We start from the raw sequence: 19,533 nt of genomic DNA, 5'->3' as shown, positions 1-19,533 counted from the left end.
ACATTGGAGACACTTCCAGAAGCTCTGGCTCTGAGAAACAGGGGCACTACACAGCAGTTCACTATAGGACCTCTTCTTCATAAGGCCATCACCCTCAAGAACGGGAAAGGGAGTGACTTCTCTAGCACAGAGAAACTGGCACAGGACTTAGACAAAATGAGAAGACAAAGGAAATTACCTCAAATGAAATAACAGGACAAGGCCTGGACAGAGATCTAAGTGAAACAGATATAAATAACATACCTGATAGAGAATTTAAAGCAATGATCATATAGTCACTGGAATTGCAAAAGAGTGGAGGACGTTTATGAGCATTAACACAGAGATAAGGAATAATATAACAGACATACTATAACAGACATAAAGGGCTCAAAAAATGAAATCACACACATGCTTGATGGAATCCTTGAAGAAACAGAGGAATGAATTTATGACCTAAAAGACAGGATAATGGAAAGTAATCAAGCTGAACAAAAGAGAGAAGAAATAATTATGCAAAACAAGACTAGACTTAAGGAACTCAGTGACTCCATAAAACATAGTAACATTTGTATTACGGGAATCCCAGAAAAGGATGAAAGAGAAAAGGGAACAGAAGATTTATTTGAAAAAATAATAGCTGAGAACTTCCCCAATCTGGGGAAGGAAACAGATATCCAGATCCAGGAGGCACAGAAAATCCCCCAAAATGAATGAAAGCAGATCCACTTCAAGACATATTGTAACTAAATTAGCAAAACATAGTAATGAAGAAAATATTTTAAAAGCAGTAACCAAGAGAGTAACAAAGCAGGGAAAACCCATAAGGCTAGCAGGGAATATTTCAGCAGAAACTTTCCAAGTCAGAAGGAAGTGTCATGATATATTCAAAGTGTTGAATGAGAAAAATCTTCCACCGAGAAGATTCCATCCAGCAAGGCTATGTTTCAGAATATAAGGAGAGATAATGAGTTTCCCAGGCAAACAAAAACTAAAGTAGTTCATGGCCACTAAAGCTGCCTTGTGAGAAATATTAAAGGGGACTCTTTGAGTGTAAAGGAGAGACAGTATAAATTTGAGTGGAAAGTGACAGTATAAATTTAGGAAATACCAAAGAAGTAAAAATGAATATTTCTGTAAAAAATCAGTCAAGTAACTCACAAAATAAAAAGGATATAAATTATGACAACATATACCTAATATGTGGAGAGGAGAGGAGAGAGACTGGGTTCAAACTTAAATGGCCATCAATTTAACATAGGCTGCTATAATGTAGAAGAGGTTATATACAAGCCAGAAATCAAAAACCACTAATAACTATGCAAGAATAAAGAGAAAGAAATCCAATATATTACTAAGGAAAATCAGCAAACCATGAAAGAGAAGACAAGGATCAGAGAAAATCTCCAGAAACAACCACAAAACAAATAAAATGGCAATAAATATGTCTATCGGTAATTACTTTGAATATAGATGGACTTAACATTCCAATCTAAATACATAGGTTAACATAATGGATTAAGAAAGAATACAACCCCTCTATATGCTGCCTACAAGAGACTCATTTTAGACTTAAGACACCTACAGTTTGAAAGTAAGGGGACAGAGAAATATTCATCATGCAAATGAATGTCAAAAGAAAGAGTAGCAATATTTATATCAGACAAAGTAAGTTTAAAACAGAGACTGTAACACAAAGGAAGACATTATATAATAAAAAAGAGGACAATCCAAAAAAGAAGCTACAACAATAATTATACATCTAAATAGGAGATCACAAATACATAAAACAGTAAATAACAAAGAAACTATTGACAATAATATAGTGATATTAAAGGACTTTTACACACTCCACTGTCATCAATGGATATATCTAACTAATAATCAACAAGGAAGGAATGGTTTTGAATGACACACAGGAGGAGATGGATCTGATATATTCAAAACATTCCATTTTAAAAGAGCATAATACACATTCTTTTCAAGTGCACACAGAACATTCTCCAGAATAGATAACATATTAGCCCACAAAACATGATTCAACAAATTCAAGAAGATTGATGTCATACTATATATCTATTCTGGACCACAGTGCTATGAAACTACAAGTCAAACACAAGTAAAATCTTGAAAGACCACAAATACATGGAGGTTAAAGAACAGATTAGTAAGCAATGAATGAATCAACCAGGAAATAAAAGCAGAAATTAAAATACATGAAAAGAAATGAAAATGAAAACACAAAACCTTTGGGATGCCACAAAAGTGGTCCTAAGAGAGAAGTTTAAAACAATACAGGCCTACCTCAAGCATGAAAAATCTCAAACAACCCAACATTATACCTAAAGGAGCTAGGAAGAGAACAATAAACAGAGCCTAAAAGCAGCAGAAAGAAGGAAATAATGAAGATTAGCACATAAATAAATGATATAGAATCTAAAAAAATACAGTAAAACAGATCAGTGAAACCAGGAGCTGGTTCTTTGAAAAAAATCAGTAACATTGATAAACTTCTAGCCAGACTTATCAAGAAAAACATAAGACTAAAATGAATAAAATCACAAATGAGAAAGGAGAAATAACAACCAACACCACAAAAATACAAACAATCATAAGGGAATATGAAAAACTGTATGGCAACAAATAGCATGACCTAGAAGAAATAGATAATTTCCTAGAAATATAAACTACCAAAACTGAAATAGAAAGAAATAGAATATTTGAATAGACTGATAACTAGCAAAGAAATTGAACCAAAAAACTCAACAAAAACCAGATGGCCTCACAGGTGAATTCTACCAAACATTTGAACAAAGTTAATATGTATTCTTCTCAAATTATTCCAAAAAAATAGAAAAGTAAGCAAAACTTCCAAATTCATTCTGTGAGACCAACATTACCTAATGCCAAAACCAGATAAAGACAACACTGAAAAAGAGAACTACAGGCCAATATCCTTGATGAACATGATGCAAAAATCTTCCAAAAATACTAGCAAACCAAATTCAACAATACATTAGAAAAAAACATTCATCATGATCAAGTGGGATTTATACCTGGATTGCAAGGGTGGTTCAATATTCACAAATCAATTAACCTGATACATTACTTTAAGAAAACAAAGGTTAACAAACATATCATCTTCACAATATATTTAGAAAAAGCATTTGACAAAGTACAACATCCCTGCTTGGTAAAAACCCTCAACAAGTAGGTAGAGAGTTAACATACCTCAAAATAATAAAGGCCATAAATGAAAAACCCAGGCTAACATCATCCTTACTGGGAAAAAACTGACAACTTTTCCTCTAAGGTCAAGGACAAGACAAGGATGTCACTCTCTCCACTTTTATTCAAGCCCTAACCACAGCAATCAGACAACAAAAAGAAATAAAAGACATTCAAATTAGTAAGGAAACAGTAAAACTTTCAGTATTTTTAGATGACGATACTATATTTATAAAACCCAAACACTAGAAAGATGCTAGAACTGATACAGGAATTCAGTAAAGTTGCAGGATACAAAAATAAATCTATGCAAACCCATTGCATTTTTATACATCAACAATTAAGCAGCAGAAAGAAATTAAGAAAACAATTCCATTGAAAACTTCTCCAAAATTTTAAGATACCTAGGAATAAACCTAACCAAAAAGGTGAAAGACCTGTACTCTGAAACTATACACCACTGATGAAAGAAATTGAAGATGTCACAAAGAAATGGAGAGACATCCCATGCTCATGGGTCAGAAGACCAAATGTTAAAATGTCTACACTACCCAAAGCAATCTACACATTTAATACAATCCGTAATCAAAATACTACTGGCATTTTCCACAAAGCTAGAACAAATAATCCTACAATTTGTTTGGAACCACAAAAGACCTTGAATAGAAAAAGCAAACATGAAAAAGAAAAGCAAAGCTGGAGGTATCATAATTGCAGATTTCAAGCTATATTACAAAGCTGTGTCATCAAGACAGTATAGTACTAGCACATAGATCAATGGAACAAAATAGAAAACCCAGAAATGGACCTGCAACTATATGGTCAACTAATCTTCAACAAAGCAGAAAAGAATATCCAATGGAAAAGGAGAGTCTTTTCAACAAATGGCGTTGGGAAAACTGGACAGCAACCTGCAGAAGAATGAACCTGTACCAATTACACCATCTGCAAAAATAAACTAAAAATGGGTGAAAGACCTAAATGTGAGACAGGAAACCGTCAAAATCCTAGAAGAGAACATAGGCAGCAACCTCTTTTGACATTGGCTGTAGCATCTTCTTACTAGACATGTCTCTAGATTCAAGGGAAACAAAATCAAACATGAACTTTTGAGACCTCATCAAGATAAAAAGCTTCTGCATAACAAAGGAAACGATCAACAAAACTAAAAGGCAGCCTATGGAATGGGAGAAGATATTTGCAAATGATACATTGGATAAAGGGTCAGTATCAAAAATACATAAAGAACTTATAAAACTGAACACCCCCGCCAGAAATAATTCAATTAAAATATAAGCAGAAGACATGAACAGCCATTTATCCAAAAAAACACATCCAGATGGTGAACAGATACATGAAAAGATGTTCATCATCACTTACCATCAATGAAATTCAAATCTAAACTACAATAAGATGTAATCTCACACCTGTCAGAATGGCTAAAATCAACAACATAAGAAACAACAGATGTTGGTGAGAATATGGAGAAAAGGGAACCCCATTGCACTATTGGTAGGAATGCAAACTGGTAGAACCACTCTGGAAAGCACTGTGGAGGTTCCTCAAAAAGTAGAAAATAAAACTACCCTATGGTCCAGCAATTGTACTACTAAGTATTTACCCAAAGAATGCAAAAATACTAATTCAAACAGATGTTGGTGAGGATGTGGAGAAAGGGGAATTCTCTTGCATTGTGGAAAGCAAGCTGGTGCAGCCCCTGGGGAAAACAGTATGGAGGTTCCTCAAAAAGTTAAAAACAGAAGTACACTATGATCCGGTAATTGCACTACTGGGTATTTACCCAAAGAATACAAAGACACTAATAGAAATAGATACATGCACTCCTATGTTTATAGAAGCATTATTTACAATAGTCAAGATATGGAAGCAGATCAAGTGTCTGTCAACTGATGAATGGATATAAAGAAGATGTCGGAGATACATATGGAATATTATCCAGCCATAATAAAGAATGAAATCTTGCCATTTGCAATGACCTAAATGGAGCTAGAAAGTATAATTCTAAGCAAAATGTGTCAGTAGGAGAAAGACAAATACCATATGATTTCACTCATATATGTGGGATTTAAGAAAGAAAACAAATGAGAAAAGGAGGAAAAAGAGAGAAGGAGAGACAAATCAAGAAACAGACTCTTAATTGTAGGGAACAAACATGGTTACCAGAAAGGAGGGGTGGGGAATGAGTTAAATAGGTGATGGGGAATAAGGAAGGAGTGCACTTTTCTTGATGAGCACTGGGTGATGTATGCAGTTGTTGAATCACTCTATTGTACATCTGAAGGTAATATAACAGTGTATGTTAGCTAACTGTAATTAAAATAAAAACCTAAAAAAAAATGTAAAAAGCCAAAAATTGATGGGATGCATGTCTCCTGCTACATAAACACATTAATACTTAAAGATAATTTATTTTCTAGATAATATATTATTATATACTTACACATAAATATTTATATTAAGTGTATTTATATTTATAAAAATAATTTTGTTTATTATATAAATATATAAATATATGTTTATATAGATAATATATATTTGTTTAATAATGTATTATGTATTTTATAATATATGTTATATAATTATATATTTATATATTTATAATATAAACAAATTTATATTATGCATTATATATATGTGTTCATATATTATTTATATATATTTATATATTCTATATAAATTTAATATTTTATTTACTCCCAAATAGTAAAATACACCTAGGCATAGTTTTTTCTCACAGCTTTATTGGGATATAATTGACCTATAACATTACATAAGTTTGTGTACAATATAATGATTTGATACAAATGTATGTTGTAAAACAGTTGCCACAATGAGGTTTGTTAACACAACCATCAATCTCATGTAGTTACAATATTTTTGGGTATGTATGGTAAAACCTTACAACATTTACTCTCTTAGCAACTTTCAAATACACAAGAATTTATTCGTCTTATAACTGGAAGTTTTTTCTCTTTGACAACTTTTGCCCATTTCCCCCCACCTCCCAAAACAACACCAATCTGCTCTTCCTATGAGTTTTCTATTGGTTGGTTTGTTTGTTTGTAAATTCTACACAAGTAAGATCCTATAGTATTTGCCTTTCTCTGTCTGACTTATTTCACTTAACATAATGCTATAAAAGTTCATGTTTTCTGAAATGGAAGAATTTTCTCCTGGTATGACTGAATTATATACTCACATTATATAATATACGTCTTACACATTATAATATAAAAACACTCACTGATCAATAGATACATTTCCAGAGGTGCCTAGGTGGCTCAGTAAGTTAAGCGTCCGACTTTGGCTCTGGTCATGATCTCACAGTTCATGAATTTGAGCCCGGCGTGGGAATCTGTGCTGACAGCTCAGAGCCTGGAGCCTGCTTTGATTCTGTGTTTCCTTCTTTTTCTGACCCTCTCCCAATTGTGCTCTCTCTCTCTCTCTCTCAAAAATAAACAAACATTAAAAAAAATAAAAATAAATAAATAAAATAGAGATATATTTCCATATCTTGCCTATTGTGAATAATGCTGTAATGGACACTTATTTCTTGTTATTATCTGATTTATCTGGCTAGGACTGCCAGTAGTATGTTAAATGACAGTGGTGAGATTAGAAACCCTTGCCTTGCTCCCGATCTTACAGGAAATTCTTGCAAACTTCTACCATGGAGTATGATGTTAGCTGTGTGTTTGTCATGTATGATCTTTATTATGTTGAGATACATTTCCTCTATACCCACTTTTTTGAGAGTTTTTGTCATAAATGGATGTCGAATTTGTCAAATGCCTCTCATGAATTTGTTGAGATCACCATATGATTTTTATCTTGCATTTTATTCATGCGGTACATCACATTTATTGATTTACATACATTGAGCCATCCTTATAACCAAACATGAATTTTACTCAATGTATTATCTTTTAATGTGCTGTTGAATTTGCTAATATTTTGTTTAGAATTTTTGCACTTAGGGGCGCCTGGGTGGCTCAGTCGGTTGAGCGGCCGACTTCAGCTCGGGTCATGATCTCGCGGTCTGTGAGTTCGAGCCCCGCGTCGGGCTCTGTGCTGACAGCTCAGAGCCTGGAGCCTGTTTCAGATTCTGTGTCTCCCTCTCTCTCTGCCCCTCCCCTCTTCCTGCTCTGTCTGTGTCAAAAATAAATAAAACTTTAAAAAAAAAATAGAATTTTTGCACTTATATTCACTAGGATATTGGCCTGTAGTTTTCTTACAGTGTCTTAGTCTAGTTTTGGTATGAGGGTAATGCTGGCCTCATAAAATGAATTTAGAGCATTTCCTTCTCTTTATTTTTGAGAGGAGTTTGAGAAGGATTGGTATTAGTTATTTAAATGTTAAATTTACCAGTGAAACCATCTGGTCCTGGTAAATTCTTTTTTGGGAGGTTTTTGATTACTCTTCTGTTTTTTTTCTGTTCAAATTTTTCATTTCTTTATGATTCAGTCTTGTTTAATTATATGTTTCTAGATATTTATCCATTTCTTTTATACTGTTCAATTTGTTTACACATAATTACCCATAATAGTCTCTTATGATCTTTTTTATTTGTATGGTATAAGTTGTAATATCTTATTTTTCATTTATAATTTAATATATTTGGAACTCCTTTTCCCCCCCTTGTTTGGTCTAGCTAAACATTTGTCAATTTGGTTATCATTTCATGAAATCAAATCTTAGTTTTGTTCATCTTTTTATTATTTTCCTATTTTCTGTGTCATTTGTTTTTGCTATAATCTATTATTTCTTTTCTTCTGCTAAGTTTTATCTTTGTTCATTTGAGATTTTTCTTTGAGATTTTCTTTAATATATGTGTTTATCACTCTACACTTTCACCTTACTCACACACTCACTTCTCCTCCCCCTTACACACACACACACACACACACACACACACACACACACAGAGCAAAAGAGAAAGGTGGAGTATCCCTTATCCCTATTATTAGTATCTTTTATTATATAAAAGAAAAACATGTCTACATATTCTTATACAGTTTATAGAAATTGGTAAATGCTTAAAATAAATATACATAGAATCATCAAGGATTACAGATGTTGCAGTCATAGGTATAAGGCATAATTTAGGGATATAGTTTCTTTGAAAGAGAGAAGTTTAAGATAATACAGCAAGAGAAGCAAAGCATCTAAGAGAAATCATTATCTTGCCTAAGAAATGTGGCTCTTAAAATAAGAAATCAACATCTACAGTTGTTTTTAAAGCTTCTTCATACTATCAGTCAAGATCAGTCTCCCTTTATAAAAAAAAGAAAAGCCTTAAGGAAAGCATCATCAAATACATTTGATATATGAGATGTTAAATCATTTGGTTAGGATTATAAAATTGCTATGAATATGTATTTTGTGCCAGTCAAATAAAAGTCACAAAACTTTGGTACTGCAAAATTTGCTCCTTTCTGATATAACATATACTGACATGGGATGCAAAAAAAGAGATTGTTTTTCTTTTTATGGACAATTCCCTTGATTCTCTTGCTTCGTTTTACTGTCATATGAAACTATTTCATGATTGTTTTAATTTCACTGTTTGCTTACCAAAATTATGCTCTCACAAGCTTATTGAAGTTCAAAGTCAGTTCAAGTTTAGTTTTCTAATATGTGCCAGTTAATTAGTTCACTGTCAACAATAAGATAGAAGTTTATTTCCAGATGCATGTCTGTATATCCCCGCCCGTGGTACCCCACTCACTTTCAAAAGAAATAGTGCAAATGCTGATTTTTTTTGCTGTTTTCAATTTTTATATATAAACTGGGCAGTCAAGTACAGGGTAAATTGACACTGCAATTTTCTCTATATATTTTGTTAGCAATTTACAAACACCTACTGTTTACTCCAATAAATGTAATATTAATTTTCTTAGAGAAATATGAGCTATATATTTTGTAGGATAAGGGCCAATTTAATACAAGTGATGGATATTTCAAATTTGAAAAATTCTGAGAAAAGGAGTTTAGTCTCATCTCTATATGGAGGAAACTTTTTTTTAAATTTTTTTTAACGTTTTATTTATTTTTGAGACAGAGAGAGACAGAGCGTGAACGGGGGAGGGGCAGAGAGAGAGGGAGACACAGAATTGGAAGCAGGCTCCAGGCTCTGAGCCATCAGCCCAGAGCCCGATGCGGGGCTCGAACTCACGGACCGCGAGATCGTGACCTGAGCCGAAGTTGGACGCTTAACCGACTGAGCCACCCAGGTGCCCCTGGAGGAAACTTTTGATACGTGTGTTAGGGAGAGTATGCTGTGGTAATTAACCCCCACAGGTACATACACACACACACATTTCAGAGGCCTAAACCAACAGAAGATAATTTCACTCATCACATGCCAGCTGTAGCTCTGTTCCTCATTCACCTTTATCTCAGGAATAATACTTTGAATATATAATCCATTTAGGGCAACTAACCATTCCAGTTTGCATAGGACTGAGTGCCTTCACTAGACACAGGAATTCCAGTGCTAAAAAAGTAAAGTCCCAGGTAAACAGTTGAATTGGTCACCCTAAATCCACTCTAACACAACACATTAAGCCATTTTATATGAAATAGTCATGTTTCTATTTCATAGATGAAGTTGGAAACGTATAATTGTTGAAATATATTTCCAGACTGCCAAAGGTTTTTCTAACACATATTTGTTACTTTATACATGAATTCAATGAGAGGGAGTATCAAAACTAAGAATTATTGGGGCAGCAGGGTGGCTCAGTTTGTTGAGCACCGCTTCAGCTTAGGTCATGATCTCACAGTTTGTGGGTTCAAGCCCCGTGTCCAGCTCTGCACTGATAGCTTGCATGACCATGTCATCTGAGCTTATTGTGGAATTTTAGATAACGTCAGAAAGAACCATTCATTCTAGTGGAAATTAACTTCAATGTAAAAGAGAGGTTATTTTTTTTTTCAACGTTTTTTTTTTTAATTTATTTTTGGGACAGAGAGAGACAGAGCATGAACGGGGGAGGGGCAGAGAGGGAGGGAGGCACAGAATCGGAAACAGGCTCCAGGCTCCGAGCCATCAGCCCAGAGCCTGATGCGGGGCTCGAACTCACGGACCGCGAGATCGTGACCTGGCTGAAGTCGGACGCTTAACCGACTGCGCCACCCAGGCGCCCCAAAAGAGAGGTTATTTTAGAGTAACTGAGTTTTACAAAAACACTGATTTGGTCATACAGATTTTCTGAATCATTAAATTATATATCTATTTAAATTTATGAGAATTAAGAAAATAGTATTTTAATAGGCAGTGAGTATTATATTAGTAGCCATGTCCATGCGAATTCAGAATGACTACTTTTCCTTAATTAATGTTTCCATGTTATTATTTCTCATTTTTTAGTGTTGATTTCAGTTAGTGACATGCCCATTTATTAATCATTATAGAGACTTATACTTTAAGATTCACACTTTGTCTAGCTATTAGGAAATTGTATTGTAAATCCAGGTAAAATGTCATCATGACTTGAAACCATGAATACAAAGAGAATATAGTGTAGTAATTGCATAAAGGAAATTACAGATGTTTATGATTCTTTGTGCTCCATGACTTAGCTGTTCTTCCCTTTGCCAATTTATGGGGATTTGCTCATTGAAAGTCTGGAGAAGTAGCAATTAAACTAGGGTATGCTCTAAACAGAATATATAATAGTCTGCCTCCAGGGCTTTCATTTGTCGTATTGATATATCTCATTGTAAAACCTCAGTAAAGTAGCATGTATTAAAACTTAATGATGACTTGAGTGTGACTTGAAATTGTTTAAATTTTATTAATTTCATTGTGGATGTAACCAGATATGAATTGTCTCTGAAGATACTAGGGATTACCATAGACAAATCATATTATTGGAAAATGTGCTTTATTTATATTAAAATATTTTCAAATTATATTAAAAAATTTAAAAACCCAGCAAATTCAAACAGTACTTTGGCAATTCATTGTGTTAATCCTGTTGGTTAATGTGTGCTTTAAATAGTGTGTCTCTTAATACCATAGTTACTTTTAAAGTGTAACATACATCTATACATATGCGTATGCCACAGAAATTGTCCTCTTCAGAGAAAAGGCCCAGTTAACTTAGGTCTGTGTGGTAGCTGAACAAGTAGATCTCAGAAAATAGATAATCACTATGCTCTTTCTGCCAGTTGGTTTCCTTCTGGACAAGGTGTGAGTGCTAAGTGGGGCATCTCTTGGCACTGTGACGTGCCTTCGGTTAGGGGACCAGTCCTGGGATTCTCCAGAGGCACTGACTGGCCTGATGCCCCAGACCCTGCGGCTCTGTCAGAGACAGTCATTGGAAGGGCAGCTCTAGGGTGGGGCATGCACTGGGTCATGTACGAAGCTCTGGGGTCAGGGCAGAGTAGTTGGCACAACTGTTTTGAATCCATCTGACCCCTGGCATTTGGTCAGAGTCCCTCATGGTGCCCTTCTGGTCAGGGACGACTCCTGGCCACAGTGGGATCCCCGGATGGTCATGGTGTCTGCCCCACCCTCTGGATGTGTGCTCAACAGTACAAAATCTCAGGCTAACACACAGCTAGGAGACATATATGTGATGTATATATACACACACACACACATTCCAGGAAACGGAGGGTAAGGGACTGTTGTAGATTGAGGAATGAGTCAATCCAGCCAAAAGAATATAACATAGGTATTTTGAACATGAAAATGATGAAGATGGTACAGAAAGAGAATTTAAAAGAATAGAAGAAATAAGCAAAAAGTTGTATAAAAGGTATGTCTTATAAACTTTAATTGGTACTTTTGGAAATTAGCTGTATATTTTATAAGCAAAATACTTATAAAACATATTTCAATAGGGTGTATATCATTTTGCATTACTTCCTTTTCTAGTATGTATGTACTTCAGAGTGCACAAGATACTCATGTTGGTTTGTGAAGAATGTTTGCTTAATTCATCTATACCCCTGCTACTGTGGAACTATCAGCCATGATATTTGCCAAGACAAAGTCCTTCATCCTCCTCAGTCTAAATATGTGTGGCAACTGGGATTTAAAGGTAATCCAATATTTTTTTTAATTTGCTTGAATCACTGCAAAATTTATTAGGTAAGTATTCATTTTTCAATTATATAAAATATTTTATATCTCAAAACACAAAATAATATAAAAATGCATTTAGTAATTGAGCTCTCTGATTTGTTCCTATAATAGACATATGCCTAATACCAACTACATTCCAGGAATTCTGCTTGGTGCACAGATACACAGTCATGAAGGAAACTAGAGCTATTCCTTACTCTTGTAGATCTATTTTTTGGAGGGGAATTATTGGGTACATACAATGATAAGTATGTTATTATAAACTGAAATAAAATGTTCCTATAGAAAGAAATAGCCTCTCATGAAAGCCTATAACCAAAGAAAAAAAAAAGAGAAAAATACATGGGCAATTGGAAGAGTAACTTGGGAGGTAATTAAGGTTTCCATGATTAAATGCCTCTTGAACAGAGATACAGAGAATGAGCCCAGGGTAGAGAAGTTGGAGAAGAGTGCATTTTAGATTGAGGGAATTATATTTTTAAAACACTAAGTTTCGGGGCGCCTGGGTGGCGCAGTCGGTTAAGCGTCCGACTTCAGCCAGGTCACGATCTCGCGGTGCGTGAGTTCGAGCCCCGCGTCGGGCTCTGGGCTGATGGCTCGGAGCCTGGAGCCTGTTTCCGATTCTGTGCCTCCCTCTCTCTCTGCCCCTCCCCCGTTCATGCTCTGTCTCTCTCTGTCCCAAAAATAAATAAAAAACGTTGAAAAAAAAATTAAAACACTAAGTTTCAAAGAATATAAAGTTTCAGTTATGCAAGATAAAGCAGTTTTGGAAATTTACTGTACAACATAGGGCCTATGATTAACAATACTATGTTATGTATTTAAAGTTTTGCTAGGAGGGTAGATCTTACATTAAATTATCCTATCACAAAAGGAAAAAAAGAAACAAAGTAAGCAACAAAAAATTGGGGTGGGAAGAAAGTTCTAGAGGTGATGGATAAGTTTATGGCAATTGATTTTGATTATAGTTTCACAGATCTATATGTAACTACAAAGACATGCAGTTGTATACGTTAAATATCTGCAACTTTTTATATGTCAAACATACCCCCCAAAAAGTGGATTAAATAACAAAAAACAAAACAAAACAAAACAAAACAAACAAAAATACAACAACAACAACAACAAAAACCTCTGCTAAGTTAGAAGAGATGAATCCTTTGAAGACCTGGCTGGAACTCTGAGAACAAGAGTAGAGATAAGACTTGGGGAGAGCGCAATGCCAGAACTAAAATGTTGGGTTAAATATTTGTATTTTTATTCTAATTTTTTTTTTAACGTTTATTTATTTTTGGGACAGAGAGAGACAGAGCATGAACGGGGGAGGGGCAGAGAGAGAGGGAGACACAGAATCGGAAACAGGCTCCAGGCTCTGAGCCATCAGCCCAGAGCCTGACGCGGGGCTCGAACTCACGGACCGTGAGATCGTGACCTGGTTGAAGTCGGACGCTCAACCGACTGCGCCACCCAGGCGCCCCTGTATTTTTATTCTAAAAGGCATAAGAAATCAGTGTAGAGTGGCGCCTGGGTGGCTCAGTGGGTTGAGAGTCTGACTTCTACTCAGGTCATGATCTCACGGTCTGTGAGTTGGAGTCCCGCGTCGAGCTTTGTGCTGACAGCTCAGAGCATGGAGCCTGCTTGGATTCTGTGTCTCCTTCTCTCTTTGCTACTCCTCTGGTCACACTTTTGTCTCTCTGTCTTTCCAAAATGATTAAAGGTTAAAAAATTTAAAAAAAAAAATCACTGTAGAGTTTGACACATTTAAAAAAATGATCAAGTGTAGAAATAGATTCAAGACAAGGAAATTGATAGTTGTAGAGCAGTCATATTGTGAGGGGATTGAAGATTGAAATACATGGAAGTTCTTGTTTATGGATTGAATACAGAGAGCAAGTGACAGAGGTATCAAGAGGAATGTGAGATTTCTGGCTTTCACACTTGAAATGAAATAATTCCAACACATATTTTATCAAATATGTTTCTAATTATTTTATACAATGGCAGTTCTTGTTTCAAAATCTGTTTTGATAAACATAATTTTCAGTTCTATGGTTATACTTTGTATATTATTTGACTTAATTCATGCAAATTGATCCACATTCTTAAAACTGTATGACACTTCAGTTAAATCTTTTAAAGACTCCTCTGTCAATGATATTTTGGCATGATAGTTTGCCAACAATCAGAAAATCAGTAGATTTGATATATCTGTTCTCAACTAATGGCTTATTTTATTCAACTGACAGCAGCTGCACTTACAACACTACTATTACATTAAAACAGTGTTGAAGTAAACTAACAATTAGCTTTTTAAACAGTAGACATGATAATTTATTTCATGATGCTCATAAAATGATATTCTGGAGAGTTAACAACCCCTAATGACAAAAATAGTTATCGGTTCATTAAGCAAATCACACGTAAGACCAAAAGTGGTAGAAGAGAGCAATGACTTGTTGATTATTTTATGTTAGTGCTAAAAGGAACTTCGGAGGTTGTGTTACGAATACTATTTTAAAAATGACACAAAACAAACAAGAGCAAACAAACACAAAACAAACAACCACTTAGGTTAGAGAAGTTACTTGATGGAGCTGGTCTCAGGACTATTTAGGCAGTATGTTAGCTCAGTGGTTTTAAACCTTGAGCACATAATATAATCAATCACCTAAGGAACTTTCAAAATCTACTACTGCTGGACTTCCATTACAGAACAATCAAAGTGGAATTGTGGTGAAGTGGACATAGGAGATCTTTAAAGCCTCCCCAAATGTTCTAATGTACAGAATGAGAAACATAATCTGCTGTTAAAGCCAAATCAGTTCATGGACTTCAGTGCCTGCATCATTTTTATACTCTATTTTTCTTTGTCTCAAAGTAGGAATAATGCATGTGTACACTTAATTTATTTTAAACATTAAAATTCTTTGGAACTAAAAATGGCTACAGGGAACATATTCACAAAAATAAAATAGCAAATATATTTTTTAGGAAAAATAGGAGGAGTAATAGGAAATCAAATGGTTTGCGGATAAATCATCTCTGAGTAAACATACTTTTATGAATGACAAAGTAAAGTAAGTTTACTTTAAAATAAAACAAATACACTTTTAAGACATGGGGGTAATATGAAGACAAAATTGTTCATGCATAAATCAACTTTGAGCAATTATCATCAAGGTAATATAAGTGTATTTAGTCATTATCTTTTCATGGCACTATGTTCAGAACTTAATGAACATAGCTAATTATTACAAAAAAGATGAAGTATGTGTCTTCCACATCTGAGAATCTAAATTACTTGGGCTGTCCAAGCTAAAGAAGCCAGTGTGATGAAAGTCAATAGTCAATAAATAAGTAGAGCTATCCCAATTCCTTTTTAATGTCAGTACAAAGATTCAACAAGCAACTTCTCCCAGTCAAGTTTTCAAAACAAAAAAGAAGTTAGGATAAATTTTAAAAAGTATGTAAATATAATTACATTTTATGCAATACTTATTTTGTTCTGCTTGTTTCTATTAAGATCTCATTTCCTTCTCTTCTCATAAAATATAATTGAAGAGGAACATTAAAATCAAGCTGGTAAATTTGCACGGGGTGCATTAATTTTACCAGTAGTAAAATTATTTTAATTAAGAGATTTTTCTACCAACTAAATGAAGTGTCTTACACGCCCAATCAATTCTTGCCAATATGATTGCTCTACAAAGAAGGGATGATAATTAATTAGAAGAAGCCCCTTCAAGGACAATTGGTCTACAGTGCACAACTTGAGAAAGAGCTGACATGCACTGTTTCTTTTCAATGTCATCATCTATGTTCATTATGTGTGTTATTAGGTTTGAGAAAAGGAGATACTGACAGAGTGGATAATGAGTTGTGAAGTGAAATAAGATAATATGAATTATGGTTAAGAAAAGATGAAATCATAGCAAAAATGAAGAGAGAAGTTCTCTGAATACCTTTCTTTTTTAAAGCTTGTGATCATTGCAGCTTAGTTCACCAAATTTAAAACACATTTACAACATTTAATATGTGATAGTGAAGTATTTTTTTTCTAAGTCAATAACAAGTGCCGTGATGTGAATTGGTATGGCAAACCAATATGTACTTCAAATTCCCCCTTTTTTCTTTACAAGTAGTGGCTCTTATTTCTGGTATAAAATATTGTAATAATTAATAATCTGCTCATTTAAATGACTTTTATATTTTGTAATGATTGTTGAGAGAATGGCAAATACTGAATCTCCAATGCAATCTTGATCAAAAGTACTTTTTCCTACCACACTGCTCCACTTTCAAGTCTTTTGTTAAATACCTGCTGTTATTTCTATTTCCATTTAATAATTTCAGGCCTTAATTCAAGATTTAAAAAAGAAATCTGAGTGTTAAAAACCAAATGTATTTTAGTGCTTTTCACTTATATCTCTTGTAAAAAAATTGTACAGTAACAGGATTATGTTAATTAATTATTAAATAAAAATAAGTGGCTTTCATATATAGATAAGAACTATTAAAAGATTTAATTGGAAAAACAATTTCCTGTAAACAGCAGTGAAAATATGAAAATACCCAGGACTAAAATTAACAAAAATGTTATGTAAGTTCTACATTAAGAAAACTTTGTATATTGCCACAGTATAGTTACAAAGACACAAAATCTAAAAGAAATTCTAAAAATATACCATGCTGTTGGAAAGGAGACCTAATGTATTAAAGATTTCAGCTCTTCATATTATTCACATATTTATTAAGATTTCAATAAAATAACAACAATGTTCTTGTGTTTGTTTTATTTATTAAAGTCTGCCTGGAAAACTAACTAAATAATGCCATGCATACTGTGTAAGAGTACATTATGTTGGTTGTGGGGTAGAGATTTCGTTCTGCCAAATAGTCAAGTGTATTATACAGCTTCATTAATGAAGAACATTGTACAATTGCACTGATAGTCAAAAATATGCAAAATACAATGTTCAAATATAAATTCAACTCATGAAGAAAAATTAACATCTAATAAAATTTCCATCTCAATCATTAGGGTAAATAAGAATTACTGAATAATTGGGGTTGAACAACTTGATAATCATCTGGAAAAAAAAAGTCTGATTTATATCTTACTAAGCATACCCTGAGTTAAATTCATACCAATAAAGTTTTAAATATAAAGATTTAAATGATAAAAATATCAGAAAAATGTTGGAGAATTACTTTTTAAATTTGGATGGGGAAGACCTTTTATAGCTACCAATCAAAATATAGTTGCCAGAAAGAAAAACTGGTCACTTGATTACAATACAAGCAAAAATGTCTGTTTGTGAAAGACATCGTAGAAGCAGTCAAATAAACAAAAACTGTTCAGAGGCATAGAAAGTATTCCTAAATGTATGAGAGAGTGTTCAGCGTTACTCATAAAGAGAACAAAGCAAATTTTAAAAACACAATAGGTAGATACTTTTTCAATTATAAATAAATCTGGCAAAAAATTTGAGTGATTTTATGCATTGCTTGTGAAATGTAAAATCACTATAAAAGCTGAGCAAGGTAATTTTGCAATATCCATCAATATTACAAACGTTTATACTTTTTGACTTAGTTTTCCCATCACACACGCTTCTCATCCACATACTAAGTAATATATGTGCAAGATTATAATTGGAACCAATGGCCATCTGAGGAAAAGAATGACACAGATACAGAAATGATTATATAATACTCCTAGTACTTATATGACAATCTATGAGATATATGACACAGGGAAAAGAAAGGAAGGCATCCAGTAGTGTGAAATTGTGTATACACTAAGCCACCTTTTGATTTTTTAAATACTTTTTAAATATTTTGAAAGAAAGGGAGAAAGAGAGAGAGCACACACAAAGGAATGGGGGATGGGCAGAGAGGGAGAGAGAAAGAATCCCAAATAGGCTCTTCACTGACAGCCCCACACAGGACTTAAACTCATGATCCATGAGATCATAACCTGAAGTGAAACCAAGTCAGATGCTTAACTGACTGAGCCTCTGATTTTTTTTATATCCATCTTGTAATTATCTCCCTGGAAGCTTTTTTCTATGTTCTTTGCCCCAGTGTTCTGAAATTTCATTATGTTGGGACTTATGTTGCGAATTATAAATTTTTATAAGTGAGATATAATTGCCATTTAACCCTATATTAGTTTAAGATATAGAACATAATGATTCTATATTTGTATATATTGCAAAAACAGTCACCACAGGAAGTCTAGTTAATATCCATTGCAATACACAGTTACATTTTTTTTTCTTGTGATGAGAATTTACAAGATTTACTCTCTTAGCAACTGCCAAATATACAATACAGTATTGTTAGCTATAGTCACCATGCAGTACATTAATTGCATCTCCAGGACTTATTTATTTTTTAAGTGGCGGTTTGTACCTTTTGATCACCATCACCTGTTTCACCCATCCGCTACTCCCCTCTTCTGACAACCACCAATCTCTTCTCTGCATCTATGAGTATGTTTGTTTGTTTGTTTCCCCTTTTAGATTCCACATATAAGTGAAATTATACTGTATTTATCTTTCTCTGTCTGACTTATTTCACTTAGCACAATACCCTTAAGTTCCATCTATGTTATTGCAAATGGAACAATTTTCTTCTTTTTTATGTCTGACTGTGTTTGTGCATGCACACACATGTTTATCCATTCATCCACTGATGGGCACTTAGATTGCTTCCATGCCTTGGCTATTGTAAATAATTCTTCATGAACATGGGGATGCATATATCTTTTTAAGTTAGTATTTTTGTTAACTTTAGATAAATATTCAAAGGTGGATTTACTGGATCATATACCTCCTGTACCAATTTACATTCCCATGATTGTATTCTTGTTCATGTGTAAGCACTTGATAAACCCTTTATTTGGAAGCATGTGTCTTTCAGTTTTTAGGTAGTCGCTATATTATTGCATTAATAATTCTTCTTTTCTGTTTCCTATTTTTGTAACTCTAAGTCCAAAAAGTTGATATTGCATCCCCAGAATTGGTCTCATTTTCTCATAATTTCTTATCTTTTCCATTTCTTTTTGTTTTGTCCTATTTTCTAATCTACTCTCTCAATTAAATATATGAGAACTAGTGTTTATTTCTTATTACATTGTACTTTTCTAGACATTTTTACTATTGTCTAAAGTTGTAAATTACCATAACATTCCACCTTTTGTA

General features: G+C 33.8%; 1 protein-coding gene across 1 annotated transcript in view; it reads left to right on the top strand.

Moving 5' to 3' along the window:
* EYS (eyes shut homolog) overlaps nucleotides 1-19,533 on the top strand; it is a 1,650,074-nt gene that overhangs the window by 133,054 nt on the left and 1,497,487 nt on the right. Inside the window, exon 6 of the mRNA XM_030315776.1 lies at nucleotides 12,116-12,281. Within this exon, the coding sequence (XP_030171636.1) occupies nucleotides 12,116-12,281 (166 nt within the window). The remainder of the gene's footprint in view (nucleotides 1-12,115; nucleotides 12,282-19,533) is intronic.

Source organism: Lynx canadensis, chromosome B2, assembly GCF_007474595.2.
Source record: "Lynx canadensis isolate LIC74 chromosome B2, mLynCan4.pri.v2, whole genome shotgun sequence".
NCBI classification, from domain to species: Eukaryota; Metazoa; Chordata; class Mammalia; order Carnivora; family Felidae; genus Lynx; species Lynx canadensis.
Note: the sequence above shows the minus strand (reverse complement) of the source record. Positions and strands in the feature narration are given on the sequence as shown.